Raw genomic sequence first — 21,018 nt, 5'->3', positions numbered from 1 at the left:
TTAAAATAGAAAGAAAAATCATAAATCTTATCGCTAACCATAACTCTGATTGACAATTCAGAAAGGTGTAAACGGTTCGCGCGCAGTGGGCTTAACACAACCGGTAAACGTCAAGTTAGGGTTTAAGATGCCGTTAAAAGTTAATTTCTGAATAACTCTGTTGATTCGAACCCGAACACCTCCGACGATTCGACACGACATGATCCCAAACAACTCCGTTAATTCGAACCAGAAAGCTTCCGACGATTTGATACGACCTTACACAATCCCGAACAGCTCTCTCAATTCTAACTCGACTACCGACGACGATTCGATACGATCATGAAGGCAATGATTCAACACGACAGGTTACCAGAGCAAACTTGGCAGATACTCGTTGATTGACTGTTATCTGCTTTTTATAGCCCTTGGACGAACTCATTTTCGCTGTTGGTAGGTCCGACTTGAACATTGACATACAATTTTTGTGCGCTTCCGTGAATGCTCGTCATAGTTCTCCCTGATTTCTATATCACACAAATAACAATGTTGGGCAGGCTGCTTTTTCCTGGTACTTCGCCTTAATGGTACAGGTTCAGATACTTCCTCAGTGGCGCCTTTATCTATCACATCATTGAATTCTTCCTGTTCTGGATCCTTGGGTGCATCATCTTCTGACGAGCTTTCTTCATGTGATTTTTCGTACAGCAGTGGGGCTTCGTCATCTGAGGAGGTAATTTTGTCAAGGATTAAGTAATCCTGTCGGCACGTTGGGAGCACTTCATTTATGTGGCGTGATATCCCATGAACTGAGACCGAGTGTTGTCTATTGATTTCCGTCACCATCCCAGTGCTAAACTGCGTTGAGCATCTTCCCCGTAGCTCCTTCACCCAAACAGCATCTCCCTCCTTGTACGAACTAGTAATTGAATTGTTGGGCACCACCACTTCATCGATACCTTTGAAACAGATCCTACAGGTGTATAGTACATTCGCAGGTGCAGTCATAGCCATCTTGTCATCTTTATGCGTAAAGTTGTGTCAGTACACTGCCTACAAGGTTGTGCACTGTGTTTTTGCTGCAATATGCTTTATTGTGCGATGGCACCTCTCAATTATTCCGTTTCTCGCGGGTACCTGAGAGCATCGAAATCGAATGTGCACGCTCCATATCCGTATAAAGTCAGAAAAACTTTTCCACAAAACAGCAGCTCCCTTTCAAAGAACATGATCTCCAACTGTTTAATGGCGCTAGCAAAATCTTGTTGGTGCAACTGCTTCCAGATGGCAAAACGTCTAGGACCACAGTCTATCAACATCAGGTACAGCTGAGTGTCGAAATGGGTTATATCCATAACAACCCTGCTCCAATTTTTAGGGACGTAAAGTCTACCTGGCTTCCAATGCACTGGGGCTTAATCTAGGGATTGGCATGTTGTGGAATCCTCAACCATCGTCCGCACTTCAGCTTCAGTTATTAATAGATTGACTAACTTACGACACCCTCTTCACGCCGGGATGTCCGCTGGATCTATGGATTGCCTATACCTGAGAAACATTCTGCGGCTACGGTACACACAGGCTCTCTGGGTTCTGTCTTTTTACTGATTTCATTTAACCATCGTTGTGGTACCCGAATAAGTTGGTCAGTTCTGTTATTGTAAGACTTAACGAGCCCCACATCAATCTTTAGTGAAAATTCCTAGGCCAAATCTCGAAGCGTAGAAAGGCGGTGCCTACTTAACATTTTAAAGGCTGCTTTGGTGTGCACTCTCATCTGTCCGGACGATATACACATGCAAAGTCCGTTCGTAAATGAATGGTTTTGTCTTTTCATTGCAAATCAAGGTTGACACCTCGCAGCATAGCATCAAGCTCAGCTAAATTTATATGCTTGTTCTCATGCACTGCTCGGAGCCAAGTTGCGTCTTTCGCGACGGGACCATTGCTTTCCACAACTACGCCTGTGGCAATGCAACTAGTGTCCACTCACACTGTAAGATCTTTTCCACAGTCAGTCAGCTTTCACTGGATTGTGCTTAGCTTCGATCATCCGTGCTAGAAGAGGGTCTCGCAATGCGTCATCCCATCCAGTTGTCATAGTGTCTGTCCTTCATTTTACAAACGTCGTGGCGACACGTAACCAGTCACACACTGGAAAATGGCCAGTCAGTTTCCCACATACTGAAAACACAATTCGACGCTTAAGCCTATCGGGTACTACTGGTAGGTCACTTTCACGCCGCCATAACAGTTTTCCTTGCTCCTCCTGGACACGAAATCCCAACACGCGTGAGCACAGTCTCAGCTGTTCTGAGGTTTTGCTTGCCAGACCAAACTTCTTCAAATGTTCTTTGACACTGGTTGCAGAGCACACGCTTTCCTTCACAACAATGTTATCAATATAAGACGTAACTTCTTTTATGATCTCGTTCTGGCTGAAGACGGCATTAACTATGACCCGTATTATTAAAGGGGCGACATTGAATCTAAATCCGTGGCGGGTAAGACAATATCGTTGTTCCTTAATCTCAACTGTTTGGAATGGCCAAAGAGATTTTTCAACATTGCAAATAAGCTGGCGTAGGTCTAGCACTGCAACATTTGGTCCTTGGTGTCGTCATTCCTTTATTTTTTTTTTTTTTTGCAAGTTCCGGATATGACAGCAGCCAGCTGTTATCGATCTTCATTTGCAGCTCACGATCATATTTCTCAAGAATTTGCGCTGGGACTGGATATTCTGCAAGTCTATTTTTAACGTACTTCGATGTTGGTCATTAGCCCATTTCCATAATATGGTCCACTTCTGAGTGTGGTTTTCTCTGTGAAGAAATCAGGCTCTGTAATGGTGACGGCAGCAAAATTGGTTTTGGTAAAATATGCAAAATTTACCTCACCGGCACTGGACACAACGACTCGTCCCAGCCGCTTGATTGCGTCCATCCCAAGCAACAAATCAAATCCAAGTAAGTATACAAGTATCCATCCACAACTAAACTTCTATGTTAATGCTCAGCTTTGCACCAATGTTAACTTGCACTACTCCTATTCCACAGCAACTAAGTGTGCTTCCATCTGCTGTGAACACAGGGGTCACTTTCCTTGTCCATTCCTTGCAACACGATTTACGAACTAGTTACCGCATGCATCCAGTATCCACCAGAGCTGTACGTGGTATTCAATTGGCGAACAGTTACAACTGGCAATGCGCCATTTACAGCAGTTTGAGGGTGAGATTGACGCTTAATTCCTTCCCCCTGCTCATTTCCCGGACAAAATCGAGCAATGTGCCGACACCGCTTACATCGATAGCACGTGATATTACTTCAAGGCTTGATACCAGCACCTCTGAATGTATCACTATCCAGTAAACAATCGCTAGCCCTATGATTGGGTTCATTACAATTATAAAACCGCCAGGGAGTATCCGTCTCCGTAGGTGTGCTTTGTGCCGACCGTGTAGCTACTATAACCTGCTCTGGAGCTCTCGTGCCGTTTTGAAAATGGCGCGAGAGCGCGCCAACACGTGTGACAGACATAAGTTATCCATATGGGAGAATGCTCGTAATAGTTATTCCGCATATTCAGGCATTTCAGCAATGAATGAACATTGCAGGCACTGATTTGGTACGCCGTCAAACAGAACCGCAAGCTTGTGTAGTTCTGCCAAAAATAAATCGACTGCTTCACCTGGTTGAAGGCAGCATGCTGCAAACTGCTTCCATGCAGCGAACGGGTTTGAATCAAAAGCTGTGTACAGCGTTTTCTTTATACAACCAAAATCCGAACGCTTTTTTTCACAATTGCATGTACACAGCATATATACCGCCTGGCAAGCGCATCGGAATGACACACTCTGCTGACATATAAGTTCTACTTTCTCCAGACACTTAACTATTGATTGTCCGGATTCATTGCCATTAAATACTGTTATGAACTTTGGGTGGAACGACGTAATAGCTGAAATAGCTTGTTGCTTCACGAGAGAAGAGGAAACAATAAAAAATGTTATCACACGACACCACGATACTTATCCTGAATCTGATCCTGAATAACTTCGTCAATTCGAACCCGAACACCTCCGTTGATTCGATATGACGCAATCCCGGGAAACACCGTCAATTCGAATCCGAACAGCTTCGACGATATGACACGACATGATCTCGTACGACTCCGTCGATTCCAACCCGAACACTTCCGACGATTCAACACACTTCCGAACGCAGTGACTCACTCGACATCTTACCAGAGCAAGCTTGGCAGTTACTCACCGAATTAATCTTATAGATTTTTATAGCATTCGGACGAACTCATTTTCGCCGTAGGTAAGCCCGACTTAGACATTGGCATACAATTTTTGAACGCTTCCCCGCATGCTCGTCACCTGATCGCTACTATCAGTATTCTTCAACAGACTATAGCGCTTCAGACGACATTCAACTAACCTATCTACCCTGAAAGAGAGTGATCAATTCTTTTGAAGATGGATTCCTATTAACTTAGCAACTATGAAATATTTGTTCTATAAATTGTGTAAATCAATGGCAATGTTAGTAAATCTGAGCGGTTAAACTAAACTTCCTCTGATTCCGTTTTATGAATGACTATGTTAGGAGAAGCATTCAGGCTGAATAAAATGAAAGCGAAAGAAATTGGGCGCATATTTTTCAAGAACAAAAATCAAGAATTGGCCTAAATAGGTGCTCAAGCATATTTGTATAAAATATTTTTAAATAGAAAGTTATAGACGTCAATGAGATGGGAGGTAACTATATTTTATTACAAAGAAGAATATCCATGATAGAATTAAACTATTTTTCGTTATTAAATAGATTGATAGGATCAAACGCAGTTGAAAAGAAACATAGATTCATTTGTCCATCTCTTCCTAATGAAATACTTAAACACTTAGAAACAAAGATGCATAACTAGTAGAATTTTGCCTGATAAAAGTAGTTTTTCGATTGAAAATATTCAATTATGAAATAACATAATGGTAAATATAGATTGAAAATAAAAGGGTTCAATCACTGATTAAATGAATTAGCCTTTCGTATTTGAGATTCCACAGCTCCTATAAAGAATTTAAAATAAAAACGTAACGCTTTAGAAAAAAAATGTTACTAAAATTTTATCAAGTTGGGTTGTGATTGTCTAGATATTTCATTTTTTCATTTTCTTACAGACTTTGACAATAAAATACGGGAACACAGCTGTTATATCAGAAAAGGATTCTGTTTTGGTTAATGGAGTCAGTATGGACATAGAGAAAGGAGAAGTGAGAAATGGTATGTATTGAATTAATTCCTTATATTTAAATCATAATGTGATATCAACCTTTTCGTTTAGTCTTTCAGTATTTATCTCTTATTAAAATCAATTCATAGAAATTATTCTTTCATACATGGGGTTTGATAGAACAGAATTGACGATCGTTGTTTAAATCTTTGTTATTTTAGTCATTTAAGTGAATCACATTAAAACATATGACGTTTCAGGAAGTGCTGACAAAAAACTGAAAATTCCGAAAAGAAAAGCATTTTTCATTGATTGTGTTCTTTAACATCTTTAGTTCTTTTTTTTTTTTTTTCATAAAACAGAATTTATTGGAAAAGAAATATTTAGTGTGAAAAAAATGTTCTGGTTGATTATTGTTGGAATTAGCATACCGACGAGTAGAGGGTGGGAGAAAAGACGGTTTAAGTCTTCGAACAAAATGTCGACGTTGCTTACAAACAGTCTTTCCTTGTAAAAGTTACAAATGGGTAACGATGGTCGAAGTGTAATTTGTCTAAAAGACAGCAACAACTACTACAACAACAGTAGAGCGGCCACCCGTTTTTATCTACTCCAACTCTCAGTCAACGAGATTCACGCGTGACTGAAATGTCTATTCAACTTGTAAGGAATAGGCACTCATGTTCTTTGATTAACGGACCAGTACTCCTTTCTTCCCCACCGACCTACCCTTGGCAAGTCAACCAATTCAAAATTCTCACATTTTCTTTGTCAAAAGATAAATAAAATGTTTTTAAAAAATGATCACACGGTCAATATTTGTTGTTCATTATGTTTTCCTGTAAAAAATATTCATGTTTTTTTTCATTTTAATTTGTTTTTTCCCGGTTGTTTACATTTGGGTCGGCAAAAATCGGGGTTGTCAAGTTAAAATACTATACATGTACCGGAATTATTTTCGTTTGTTTCTATTTACCTTATGCAAGCAAAAAATTACCCACCACCCAACTATTAATCTAGCTAAAAGTATTATGTTTTAATGTATAACTTACATTACATATTTTAATATGATGCAAATCTAATGTAATATTAATATCGAGTAGTTTTAAATTCAAATTGCCTCCCTTGAGAATTAATAAATATGGTGTTTTACCAAAGATTTTTGTAATTTATTGTTTAATTAAATAACTTTAATTAGTTGCCGTTAATATTGACTAAACTATATATGAAATATATAATAAACTTACAAATAACACTAAGCCGTAATTTATCATATATTTTAAATAATTATTATAAATTAAATAATGAAAATAGAAAGAACGGAAATAATGAAGACGTGAGAAAATCAATACTACTAATAAAAAAAAAGGAAAAAAGAAAACATTATAATCGAAAAAGTTGTAAATAAAAAGAACCACATATCTCGATGTAAGGAGTTTTAACACAAGGAAAAGTAAGAAAGAAAATTGTAAAAAAAAAAATAAGAAATGCTGAGCTTGCTCCAGTCCTCTCCAAACTTTATAAAAACTACCTCAACGAATCTTGCTTTCCTAACTGCTGGAAAACAGCTTCTGTTGTACCAGTTTACAAGAATTCTGACGAAAGAACTGACCCATTAAATTATCGCCCCATTAGCCTCCTCCCGCTCTTCGCCAAACTATTTGAGTCAATAATTAATCAAACTCTAGTTTATCACCTTACAATTGCTAAACTTTTGACCGACTAACAATATGGATTTAGGCAAGCTCATCCTATAACAGATATCTTTACTGTAATCTCTGGACTATGTACCATATACTGGACAAAGCAGGGGAGCGGAAGGCAGTAGCCCTAGATATATCTAAGGCTTTTGATAGAGTATGGCACGATGGCCTTCTCAGGAAAATCAGACCATACGGTATCACTAAAAGAATGCTTAACATAATTAAATCCTTCTTAAATAAGAGAAGAATCCAGGTTGTCCTTGACGGTCGTACATCTAAACATTATGATATAAATGCGGGTCGTACATCTAAACAATATGATATAAATGCAGGGGTCTATCCTTGGACCTTTATTATTCCTAATATTAATTAATGACCTCTCTGATAAAATTGTCTCTGAGATGGGTATATTTGCTGATGACACCACGCTCTATAGCAAGCACTAGGGGAAAATGAATGAACATGTACCTAAGCCAATGACAGAAACACTAGAGGAAGACTTCCAATCTGTAGTGGAATGGGGACAAAAATGGATGGTAACGTTCAATAATGCCAAGAAAAGCTTGTTTCCTTCAATAATTACAAGAAACCTTCTCAACCACTAATAGCTTTGGCTAGATACATTAACTGAAAGTACTTCCTTCAAACTCCTCGGCTTAACGTTCATAGGGATCATAAATTAGAATAGATACATTGAGAGTAGTGCCAAGGCTGCTGCGAAGAAGGTGGGCTCTCTCTATCGTGCTAGAAAGCTACTTACGCCTGAAAGTATCCTGTACCTCTATAAAACCATCGTTCGCCCATGTATGGAGTATTGTTGTTACATTTGGGCGTGTTCGTCTGCTCTTATTCTCTCACTTCTGGATAGGGTTCAAAAGAAGGTCGCTAACCTGATTGGTCTTAAACTGTCATATAAACGTCAACCTCTGCCTCACCGACAAAATGTTGCATCCCTTTGTCTGTTTTACATGTATTTTAATAGTGGATGCTCCGACGAACTACAAGCCCTTGTACTCCCACGACTTGAATACCCCCGTCACACCAGACAAGCAGCAAAGTCTCATCCTTACACACTACTCTAATAGTTTCTTCCCCAGCACTGCTAGACTTTGGAATTCTCTTCCGGGTTCCTGCTTCCTCAACTGTACTGACATGCAGAAGTTCAAGTGTAATGTAAACAGACACCTTGCTGCTCAACTCCCTACATAGTATCCCTGCAAGTTATGTCCCTGATAGTAGCTCCCTACATCAAAGTGGCAACGTGCCTTGTTTGGGGTGAAAATGTAATTTAAAAAAAAAGCAAGATATGAAATAAAAAGTTAAAAATGATATTTGAAAACTGTTATAGGAAATAGAATAAAAATATACGAATAGGTAACAGTATGAATAAAGTAAACACTTATTGTTGCTCAAAATCCGATGTATGTTTTCAGAAAGCCAAAATCCTGTTTGTATATTTCGAAAATCAGCAATGTGAAATATTTGGAATAATAAAAAAACAAAAGTTTCGCAAAAGGGAGCGCCATGTATTTAACTTGAAAATTTAGTGTAATTTGTAGGCAATAGCGAGAACGAAAAAAAATGAAATACTAATGACGCGAATTCAAATAGCGAAAATATTAAAATAGGACTCCTAATGAAGTGAGTGGCATTTGTAACATATGTTAGCGTAAGAGAGAAATCAATTCTGGTCTCCTATGTAGATAACTTTGTTAGAAGCAGATGAGTCGGGAAAATGTAAGTAACATTTTAAAGCGAACTAAACGAACGCTTATGTACAAACTCACGCATCACGCATGGATGTCCTAACAGATTAAATGGATATCCACACAGATGAGCTGATATAAGTTTGGGTTCTAAAGTTATTATGATCATTAAAATAGGGAAAAGTTCACTTTATTTTTTATATATATAAGATGTAAGATAATTCTATTTAGCAGCATGAACTTAATATATGCAACAAGGCTTGAAATCTTATATATACAAGGTTTACAAATCTAATATATAAATCTCACTATGTCTGTCTGTATGTCTGTCTGTTTGTCTGTCTCCGTTTTTCAAATTATATCTCCTCCCAGACGGAAGGTCGCTGGACGGTGTGCTGTAGCTCAAAATATTGCATTTTGGTACAGAATTTTTGTAAGAGATATTTACTTGGTTCAAATAACGGCCAAGTGGGTTAAAAAGGGGGTCAAAATTGAAAGAAACCCCAACTTGCCAAGCTTATCGTAATGGCGTTGTTGTACGCATGCGTACGTCCTGTAAAACAAATATATTTATTAGTTATTTTACAACATTTTTAAATAGGTTGTCTCTTTTGTGCAGTGGATAGCGTGACCGGCTACTAGTACTGTATTACCGTTTCGCTCCTCAGCATTTCCTCTTCTTTTTTTAAATTCTGATATTCTTGTCTTTTAGATGTTATTATGTAATAATTTTACAAGAACACTTTTATTTTTAAAAATATGGAAGAATGTCTTGATGTACGTAACGAAAATGCCATACTGAATATATATATATATATATATATATATACATATATATACATATATATATATATATATATATATATATATATATATATATATATATATTGTTTATATAGATTTCCGTCTTTCTGGTAGTAATTTATAAGAATCATTTATTTAAAAATACAATTTATATAGAAATTTATTTCGCAAACTTTTATGTAGACATTTTCTATACTTGTAAAAATTAAAACATAATAAAACATAATAATGTAGAGAAAGGGAGAAAAGATTTAAATAGTAACAGGACTTAAATGTTATTATACGTTTTCGTCTTTCTTGTATTGTAGCAACTTATACGAATAATTTATTAAAAATACAATTTATGCTAAATTTTCCTTCGCAAGCTTTTGTGTAGATACTTTCTATACTTGTCATCTCAATAAACACAAATATTAACAACTTTACACTTTTACCATTCCTGCGTTGCATTTATAATATTTGTTTTGAAAATCTAAAGTTCAACATAATTAACAACAAAAGATAGAAAAATTTAGAAAAATCTTTACGATGTAAAATGTACATATCTGACACGGAACTAAAATGCCATATTCTAAAAAGTCACGTAATTTGATCAAGTAGCTATTTTATTTTTTTCAAAAATTTATTTTTGTTCACAAATGTTTTGATTTACATAACTCATGATTAGAATATGAATCAAGCTGATATTCGAAACTTGCTGCTGTTTCTGCCATTTTTTTACAGAAATTAATAGGGGAAAATTCGTAAGTTTTTTTTTTTAATTTGAGTACTTATTTCATATATATTTTTAAGAGGAGTACTATGAAGTCAATCCGAAAATGGCTGAAGCAGTTTACGATCACAGTATTGCTTTATTTCATATATATGTTTAAGAGTAGCAAGAAAAACATGAAGTCAGTTCTGGAAGTAGCTGAAGCAGTTTACGACCTCAAAATCACTGTATGTCATATATATTTTTAAGAGTGGGAGAGGGATGTGGAATAGGTTCCGGAAATGGATGTAGAACTTTATGATCTCAAAATTACTTCATTATAAAATTTTCAAGAGAGTTGAGCAAGAGTTTTAAAATGTGAATGTTTTACATATGTTAAAAAACATTAAATTCAAACAACCTAATAAGTACGTATCTAGTCGATGATATTGCAAAAACATTATTTTTAATCGGCGACGATCATAATAGATTGCTCAGGTTTAAATATATATCTATACAAGTGAAATTTTGTGTGTGTCTGTGTTCGTACATTTCCCTACCAAATAACTCTCTCAATTTTCAGTCTACAGACTCGAGATTTGACATAAAGAGTATTTAGATTTGGGAAAATCTTTCTAATCGGTCTTCGGCGAAAAGTTCAACGATTTGACCTTTTGAAAACTCTACCAAACTCTTCTTCCAATTTTGGGTCTAAACACTTGAAATTTTAAATGTAGGTTACTTGGACATTGGTCAAGCTTTCTAATTTGATTTGAGCCCAAAACAATAAATATTAAGGGGTCAAAGTTGGGGTCCAAGTTAAAAAATTTGACCTCTGGGGTTTCTACTAAATTACTGAGAAAGTTTTGGTCTAAACATTTGAAATTTTACATAAAGTGTATTCAGGCATAGGGCAAGCTTTTAATCGCTTTTTGGCCAAAAATTTAGCTTCCAAGGGGTTAATGTTTAAAAGATTTTACCTTTGCGGTCTCTAGCAACCTATTGAGACAATTTTGGGTCTAAACATTTGAAATTTTACATAAAGGGTATTCAGACATGTAAGCAAGCTTTTTAATTAAGGTATGGACGAAAATTTGGCTGTCAAGAGGTCAAAGATGAAAGAATTGACCTTTGCTGAATCTACCACACTTCTCCGCCAATTTTGAGTCAAACTATTTAATATATATATATACATATGCATATAAAGTGAAAGCCGGGCTGAACTGCTAGTAAAGTATATTTAATTAAAGTATATTTGAATAAAGTACATTTAAAAACAGACGTATCTATATTTGAAAAAACAAAAACAAAACTTATATATGTTTGAAAATATATTAACACAAAATATCTTAATATTTTGCCCAAATATATAAGTAAGCAGTTTTTAAGAATAGCAAAAGTATTGAATACATTTTGTACTTCCATACCTCAATTGACAGGCCTGCCGATTTTTTACACCGATACCTATGCTACAGTTTTAACGTAAATGTCATTACATAGGGAAACAATTATTTGTTATATACTTGTGTTTTCACCAATTTTTAATTCTGTTGAGTATTTTATTTAATTTTCTTTTTCCGGACTGATTCTCGAGATTGCACTCACGTTAGCTTTTTGGCGGATGGGGGGGGGTAAATTTGTACATTAGTTCCACCTCCACAGTTTTCTTTAGAATGACGACTTTTAGAGGTTTTCGATTATGCTTATTAAAAATCTCATTCCAGTTTTGCAGAGACAAGTACTTATAGAAATATAAAGACCTGTATCATGCACTGTAATTCACTGGTTGCCAGATTTGTACGCACGCGTGATAAGCAAATCTACTTCTCTTCTACCGACACTGCTACCCCCTCCCCCAAAGGAGGTTGTTTACCCCGAAAGCTGTTCTTTACATGGTATCTTAGTGGTGTCTTTTTCGAACGCCGTTCTTAAAATGGGGAAGTTGATGATGTCTATTCCAAACACCATTCTTAACATGACAATACTCAAAGACGTGAAGTGAAAAAAGTCCTAATGGTTATGTTTTACACGTTAAAAAATACAACATAAAACTGGGATTTAATTTAATACTATTGGTGGAAGAGTTGAAAAGAAGAGGAAGACTTGAACAACAAACAAAAATAGCTTGAACTGCTACCGCTGATTTCGATCACTCTAAACAGTTCATATAGTGATAATCCCTAACTTCTAAAACTTCTGTTTTTACTTTCTATTATTATTCTAATGGACCATTTTTCGTAATTTTATTAATTCATACTGATTTACGCATTCCCTTAATTGCTTTGTTTTTAAACTCAAACAGTACCTGCATGTTATTGCCCCAAACCAGCACTAATTTCCAGTGAAAATCAGATTATTTACTTTCGGCCACAGCCGCCAGTGTCTGCAATTGTTCAGGGATGGCAGTGGCCGCCAACAACAACCGTAGTTTACTGTTTTGCGAGGGGGGGCTTCACCTGGACAATGCCGGTTAACGGGTCCTGTTAGTATTTTAATAAACATCAACAACCCCTATAACTCTTATATCTAAACAAATGTATGATTTTTGTCTTTTTAGGTGTCATTGTTTCCCGTCGTTATGGTTATATTGCCATAGAAATATCCGATATTCCAGTGAAAATCTTAAGGGATAAAGAATTATTTATCCAATTATCTCCGTCTGAAAGATTATTAGATGATAAACATTTGAAAGGTCTTTGTGGGAACTATGATGGAATAAAAGAAAGTAAGTATATATATTTTTAAATTTTACTTCACACATGAACATCATTTGGGTCGTTTTAATGTTACTTTTAATGTTTCACAACTGTACTGATATGCAGAAGTTCAGGTGTAATGTGAAAAAACACCTTGCTACTCATCTCCCTTCATAATGCCCACTCAAATTATGTCCCCAATAGTAGCCCCCTACTTCAAAGTAGAAGTGTGTCTTGTTTGGGGTGAAAAAAAAATTGAATAAATAGTTACATTTGGTAAAATCTGTTTCCAAAATTTATAAATCTTATAAACTACATGTTAAATAATCATTTAAAAATCTATAAAATTTTATATATTGATAAATTTGATGTTAGTCTCTTCATAAATCTGCATATTCTCTGTATGAATCTTCCTCGCGGCTTTGTGAGAGCACTTGGCACATTTGTCACGGCTATACTGCAACAGTTGACTTAAAACCAATGTGTGAGCTGACATACAGCGTGAGATTATCTATGAAGGGTGACTCTTTAGCGGCTCTTTGTAGTCATCCTTTCCGACATTTGTTCGGAGGTTACTGAGCAGATCTATCGCAATACAATAATATAAATAGGATAGACTGTCTCCATGGAAGTCCCCTCATTGGATCATAACATCTGGGATTTTGATCGTCTAGTTGTTGTGGCTTGGAGATATCCTTGTTATCCACATTTGTATATGAACACCCACTGTCCATTTGATTGACGGATTAATCTTTAATAATCTACCCATGCTTAGATGCCTCTGTCTATTTATTCAGTCTTTAGAGATGATCTTGTAAAGTAATATTTCATTGCTAGGATTATTTATTTCAGAATATTTGTTAAAATTAATTATTATTAAATAATTATCAATGAATCCTCAATGAATTGGTTTCACTATACAATCTCGTTAGCAATTATATACAACACATATGTAACAGTTTGTTCACAGATAATAAATCTGAGTAAACCAACTATCATATTTTATCGATGTCAATAAAATGCAAACCAAGAAACTAGTATCTAGAATAGAGTTCGCTTTCTTTATTTTATATTTCAAATATATCTTAGCAGATACTGCCAGATGTATATGCATTTCCTATATAGAAATCAATAGCTATCAGTTGTCTATATTAGATATCAGTTTAGCAGATCAGACAATTGGAAGCCTTCAGTTGCAGATAATAATTCAAAATATTTTTATAAATATGTTATAAAAATCTTTAGGAAATAAAAATTATGATACATTAATCCTTATACCATTCGATGAATTGTAAAAGATCAATTTCATTATAAATTTAATATTTTTTAAACAATCTATCAAAAAATGTTGGTGACATTTTATATCTGTTTTCTTTTATGTTTTTCCTAGACGATTGGGTCAGAAGAGATGGAATAAAATTAAAATATTCGGAAGAATTTGTTCAATCATTTATCACGCCACCGTTTCAGGTAAGATAACGCTAAGTCAGAAGTAAACAATTACTTACATTGGTGTAAATATTTGACTTTTTTAAGTACAAATATTTATATTTTCTAATGAAAACACAAACTTTATTACAAATATTGCCTGGTTTATTTTATTGGATTTGATTCTTTATTTTTAATAGAATATTCTGAAATTTTAATCACTTACCCATAAAATCTGTTATTATATGTAAGACGTTTTCTATGTCAACGGACACTCAAAAAAGATAATTAACTTATTCCATTTCCATCTGAATTTATATATAATAAATATATGTTACATTTTACTTTAATCGGGTTTCATCAGCGTTACGATTTGTAATAGTAACACAGCCCGTGTGATTCGAACACCAGATAACTGTTCCATTTGCTTTTTATCCGACAATTCTGCCCGTACAGACACTGAAACAGTTACACCAAAAATTAGGGATAAATTACTTTTTCAAGTTCATATAGATCGTTATTGTAAGAGGAGAGAACTTCGTGACATTGCTTTAGTTAGAAGACTTACATATTTCCGCTTTAAAATACTTTAGCTTTGAAGGATTTTTTTAAATAATTATTTTTATATCCACAAATATGTTTTTATATACACCAAGACACATTAGTGTAGCTATTTATTACTATATTGTCAGTTGAGAGCTTCGAACACTGGTGTAAGGAGATTCTACAAATTTTGCAAACATGGGAATAAACAACACCGCATTATAATTAATAAGTTTTCGTCTTGCAACTTTCAGCCAATTAGCTTCATAAAATATATTGATTTTTTCTCCTATATACAATTAATGAAGTTATATATATATATATATATATATATATATATATATATATATATATATATATATATATATACTAGCATGGGTGCCCGGCGTTGCCCGGGTGTTTGGAGGTGTATGCTGAGCAAAAAAAAAGGGGGTAATTTTTTAAACTTTGACCCCTATTAAAATTTATTGTTTTGGCCTCAAATCAAGTTATTAAGTTAGATCCATGTCCACGGAAGCTATATCTAAAATTTCAAGTGTGTAGACCCAAAATTGTCGGAGAAGTTTGGTAGAGTTCTCAAAGCTCAAATCGTTGAACTTTGACCCCTTAATCGCCAAATTTCTGGCTAAAAACCGATCACATAGATTTTTCCAAATCTCAGTACCCTGTATATCAAATTTCGAGTTTGTAGACTAAAAATTGACAGAGTTATTTCGTAGGGAAATGTACACAGGCACACACACACACACACACTTTCACTTTTATAGATATATAGATTTAAAATTTGAGTCTGACAGAATGACAAAATTATATTGCAAACCGATATATTAAACAAACGAACTTCAAAGAGACAAATGAACACATAAGTAAAAAAAATTTGTATTAGAAAACATTTCTTGATTATTCCACGTCTTTTTTTTTTATAGACCTGACGACTGAGGTTCGCTCTTAATAAAAATTGTTTTTTATAGTCTTAATTTTGACTTCCCTTTTCATAAAAAAACTAAAAAAAAAATCAAGAAAGAACAGAAATTTAATTTTATTCTTTTTTCATTAATTTCTTTCTGTGCAAAGCAATTCTTTCAAACTTACTCTGTTTCCAAAATGTTTTTATTTTATTCCCCTCCCCCTTCATTCATTTTCCTCCGCATCCTGGCAAGTATTAAAATAAACCATTTATAATATTTATTTATGGATTTATTTACTTATCATTTCTTTTGTATCGGTAAATGAATTCCATTTAAAAAAAACTGTAAAAGTCACGTTAAAGGTGATTAAGTTGGAAAGTAAGTAAAAATTTACCCTTTTTACTTTTATACGATTTCTGATCACTTTGAAAAAGGTGTGTGTGTGTGTTTTAAAAATGTTTTTTAACTGCTATAATCTCATTTATATATATATATATATATATATATATATATATATATATATATATATATATATATATATATATAACACAACGTGAGTATTCATATCGTGGGTTTGTATTACTGTACACATAGATTCGAAAAATAGTCAAAAACAAATATATAAATAAATGTTATCAAAGGCAAGATAAGTTACTTTTCTACCTAACTGGATATATTTTTTGTGTTTTTAATCAATGTAATATATTTATTCAGCTCGAAAAACATAGTGTTTACCGATGTGTTGGAAAATTCAAGATGGCGTCTCACACCCTCTTTAACACCGTAAGTTTGGGAAAAGGTGTTATAAATAAAAAACTATACAAAATACTATTAAAAACCCGCCGAATATATGTCAACCTATGTCACGGTAACATATATTGAGCGAGTTTTTAACAGTATTTTAACAGGGCACATCGTAAAAACTGACCCATTAATTTTCCTGAAGTAAAAACTATATAGTTTTTAAACTTTTAAAACTATACATTATAAAAAGAAAACTGTTCGAGTGATTTTTTTTTTTACATGGGTGTCACCACTTATCAAGGCCCAGAGGCCACTCAAGGATAAGGGTTAATAAGTATACATTAGTCATTGTGATTTTAGCATAGTAAACAGTGGGAATTTTGTAACTTGGATTACTTGAAAAAGAAAACTGTTCGAATGATTGAAAATGAAAACAAAATAACAATGTAAATATATTGATAAGAAAAAAACAAAAACAAACGAAGTTTCCGTTTCAGGAACCCGAGTTTAATTTTATGTCGTAATCATTCAACTCGTTAGCTGTTTTATTCAGCGATTAGGGATAACCATACGACATATCTAATTACCAAAGCGATTTTTTTTTTTTTATTAAAACTAAACCTGTTTAGTTTTAATGAACCAATTTTTTTAAAGCCAACACTTTAGTTATTTTGAGAGCGTGCAACTGCACCCGAAAAGATTGATTAGGAAACTCCAAATCCTTTTATGACGCGAAAAAAAAAGGCTTTTTATCGGCTTAAATGATAAACTAATGTTAAATATTAGTATTTAATATAATGAGATATCAATCTACACAATTTGCCATCGATTCTGAAATAAAATGAAATCCTGACATTGTGATCATTTTTGCAGGTGTTATGTGCCAAATATTGAAATAAGAATGTTTAAATTTAATTATTGTAATTTAAGTCTTTAATTTTAAAGTCGATTTTATTTATAAAATATCTTTTTAGAAATCAATCTCAAAAACAATCTGAACAATAAATCTCTTTTGTTTTGCTAAGTTTTTGTCAAGGGTAGAAATTATAATAGACAAGTATTCATCCATGATGACATTTTACCGATTCCTTGTTTACAGGTATTCTTGCTAAATTTCTTCGAAAGAATTGACGTAAACAATACTTCAACTAAATACGTATATTTCATGCAATAATGACTTTTGTTTCTTCTGACTTTTCCTAAACTAAACATAAAACATCGGTTAGGGTTAGTTTAACATTCTGTAAAAGTACCTTCCGTTTTTTTTTTGGGGGGGGGGTTGTACTTCTGCAGAGAAGGTAAAAAACCGATAAAAACTGAATATATTTTTCGTGTTTTTATTCAATTTAACATGTTTATTCAGCTCGAAAAGCATACAGTGTTTACCGATGTGTTGGAAAATTCAAGATGGCGTCTCACACCCTCTTTAACACCGTAAGTTTGGGAAAAGGTGTTATAAATAAAAAAAAACTATACAAAATACTATTAAAAACCCGCCGAATATATGTCAACCTATGTCACGGTAACATATATTGAGCGAGTTTTTAACAGTATTTTAACCGGTTTTTTATTTATTACACCTTTTTCCAAACTTACCGTGTTAAAGAGAGAATCGGCCGCCATCTTGAATTTTCCAATACATCGGTAAACACTGTATGCTTTTCGAGCTGAATAAACATGTTAAATTGAATAAAAACACGAAAAATATATCCAGTTTGGTAGAAAAGTAACTTATCTTGCCTTTGATAACATTTATTTGTTATATATTTGTTTTTTGGCAACTTATTCGAATCTATGTGTAAAGTAATACAAACCCGAAATGAATTTAAGACCACGAGTGAAATGAGAAAATGAAGAAAATCACATTTACTGTGTGTGTTTACTGTTTATGTAAGTCAGCGGGTTTGGTTGCCATAACAACGTGACGGTAGTGAACGTGTGTGTGTGTGTGTGTGCGTGTGTGCGCGTGTGCTTGCTAGTACTACTACTAAGTTTGTAGGAGCATTTGATTTCGTGTAGTTTAGTTTCGTATATAAGTTTCGTATTTTTTTAATTTGTAAATAACAAGTTATTAAAAAATTAAACCCTTCCAAGATGGACAATAAATAAAGCCATAATATATTATGGTAAAGGTAAGAGCGTAGAAACCATTGTTTTTTAGGAGATGTGATTATTGGATTAACCAATCAGAAATCGTCTGTGGCACACACATCTCTGTTTTTATAGATATATAGAAGATAGATATATATATATGTATATAAGTGAACGTGTCTGTGTATCTGTGTGTATGTGTCTTTCTGTGTGTGTACATTTCCCTAACCTAACCTAATTTTATGTCTACAGACTCGAAATTTGATATACAGGGTACTGAGATTTGGGAAAATCCTTGTGATCGGTTTTCGCCCAGATATTTGACTGTTACGGGATCAAAGTTCAACGATTTGACCGTTGAGAACTCTACCAAACTTCTCCGACAATTTTGGGTCTAAACACTTGAAATTTTAGATATATGTTCCTTGGACATGGATCTAACTTAATAACTTGATTTGAACCCAAAACAATAAATGTTAAGAGGTCACAATAGGGGTCAAATTAAAAAAATTGACCGCTTTTTTTTTTTTTTTGCTCAACATACAACTCCAAACACCCGGGCAAGGCCAGGCTGAAACGCTAGTATATATATATATATATTGGAAGCCTTCAGTTGCAATGGACATATATATATATAATGTGTATATTAAGGAAGCATTATGTAATATGAGTGTATTTAGGAAGCATTATTTAATGTAGACTGTGTAAAAAAAAAAAGAAAGACAAATACTGTTTAAAATAGCTGTATTTCTTCGCTTAATCATAACTTTTAATTTTTAAATACACACCATAATCATTTTTGTGTTATAACCAAAAGAATTAATGTATGTTCCATATTTATTATTAACGTTTCCGATTCTTCATAGAATCATGCTTAGGTGACAAAAACAAAAACTGGAAAAAAGAGAATTTCAAAACAAAAAACAAGAACATGCAAACACGTTAGAGACTAAAAGAACGGTCTCTCATATTTTCATGAAAGACGTTAACAATTTAAATTCCGGGACGACAGTATATAATTATACAAGGTTAAGCAATTTAAAATGTTGTTTCTCGTTTCATACGTAATGTTATTACTTGTTGGTTTTTGGGTCTTAATGCAGATGGCTTCAAGTATCTTTAGTTTTTAAAATTTATTTTCGGAATATATTATTTTCGTGTTATTAACTGATGTTAATAATGTATTATTGTCGTGTTATCAGAGAGGTTAATTATGTTTTTCGTAGATCTTGGTAGATTAAGCTATAGTTTACTAGATGTATGGTGAGGCAGGATAATAGTTGTTGTCAAACTAATGTAACTATTAACATATTATTATTTTTATTTACTCACTAGGAGTAGTCACACAATCCAACAAAGATTGCTCTTTAAGAACAACTTGTGGTGCTGGCTGGAGTCTGAGTGACAATAAATCTCCCCAGATTTCCAGTACTCTCCACCTCTTTCGATAACCTTTGCAAAGGATTTGCGTTATCGCAACAGTCGCCTATCATTGATTCCTTGTTGGCTGCGACGATTGGTCTTCACTGGTATTTGGGTGGTAATAAGCCTCCCCAAGGCCTCAGTTCACTTTGTACTCATCCAGCGGTCTGGCTAGCGCTCAGTCTTTCCATCATATTATCCACATCCTCATTATTTGGTGTGGTGCTGTTTATGGTGATACCCCGCAAATAATTATTATTATTATTATTATTATTATTATTATTATTATTATTATTATTATTATTATTATTATTATTATTCAGAAACATTTTAAAAATTATTATGGTTGATACATTTTCTCCAAAGAGTATTACAAAATATTGCTTCTTTTCAACGCCATTGTTTTATGTAGGAATCACCACTTATCAAGGCCCATATGCCACTTGAGGATAAGGTTAATGAGTATACATTCGTCATAATGATCATAGCGTAGTAAACATAAGTAGTGGGAATTTTGTAAATTGGATTACTTGGGGGGACGGTTCACTAAGCACTTGTTTACGTTGGACTTGAAGACAATCAGATTGTAGTCAACTGGAAAGCAGGTAAACAGAAGAGAGTTCTACAGACATATAGTTCTAAGAAAGAAGCGTTATTCATTGAATCTACATTTAGGTTACGGAACAGATAACGAGTGTAGGAAATTGTTGATAGTGGTTCTGGCTAGATGCGTGTTTTTCGTGAAAGTTTGCCGAGGGGGAACCATACATTCAGATGAGCACTTACCATGAAACTAAAGATAATGCAGAGATATGCTCGCAACGTCTCTTCTGTGGGAAAGAGATTGCAGGGAAGAAAAAAAGGCATCCCCGACTAAGTCTGTTTTGAACTCTGTCAAGATAGGATAAGCTGCTTCTAGCAGCTCCTGCCCAGATTTGTCAAGTACTGCATCGTTCCCTGTACCTGGCGTTTATATAGGTAAAGAATTGCATCAGGAGTGAGATATCTACCGGAGCGGTAAAATGATCCCACCATTTTTCCATCTACCTTGACAATGGATTTGAT

The 21,018-nt window shown here is 34.1% G+C and overlaps 1 protein-coding gene across 1 annotated transcript in view; it reads left to right on the top strand.

Annotated features, from left to right (window-relative positions):
* The first annotated feature begins 3,122 nt into the window (after positions 1-3,122).
* The window catches only part of LOC145283928 (SCO-spondin-like), a 157,633-nt gene continuing 139,737 nt past the window's right edge, over positions 3,123-21,018 (top strand). The window contains exons 1-4 of the mRNA XM_080133028.1: positions 3,123-3,209; positions 5,165-5,267; positions 12,679-12,846; positions 14,208-14,287. Coding sequence (XP_079989154.1) covers positions 3,123-3,209; positions 5,165-5,267; positions 12,679-12,846; positions 14,208-14,287 — 438 coding nt within the window. The remainder of the gene's footprint in view (positions 3,210-5,164; positions 5,268-12,678; positions 12,847-14,207; positions 14,288-21,018) is intronic.

Source organism: Euprymna scolopes, chromosome 8, assembly GCF_053919585.1.
Source record: "Euprymna scolopes isolate OS-2025 chromosome 8, ASM5391958v1, whole genome shotgun sequence".
NCBI classification, from domain to species: domain Eukaryota; kingdom Metazoa; phylum Mollusca; class Cephalopoda; order Sepiida; family Sepiolidae; genus Euprymna; species Euprymna scolopes.
The sequence above is the reverse complement of the archived record's forward strand: the minus strand, read 5'-3'. Positions and strand labels throughout refer to the sequence as shown.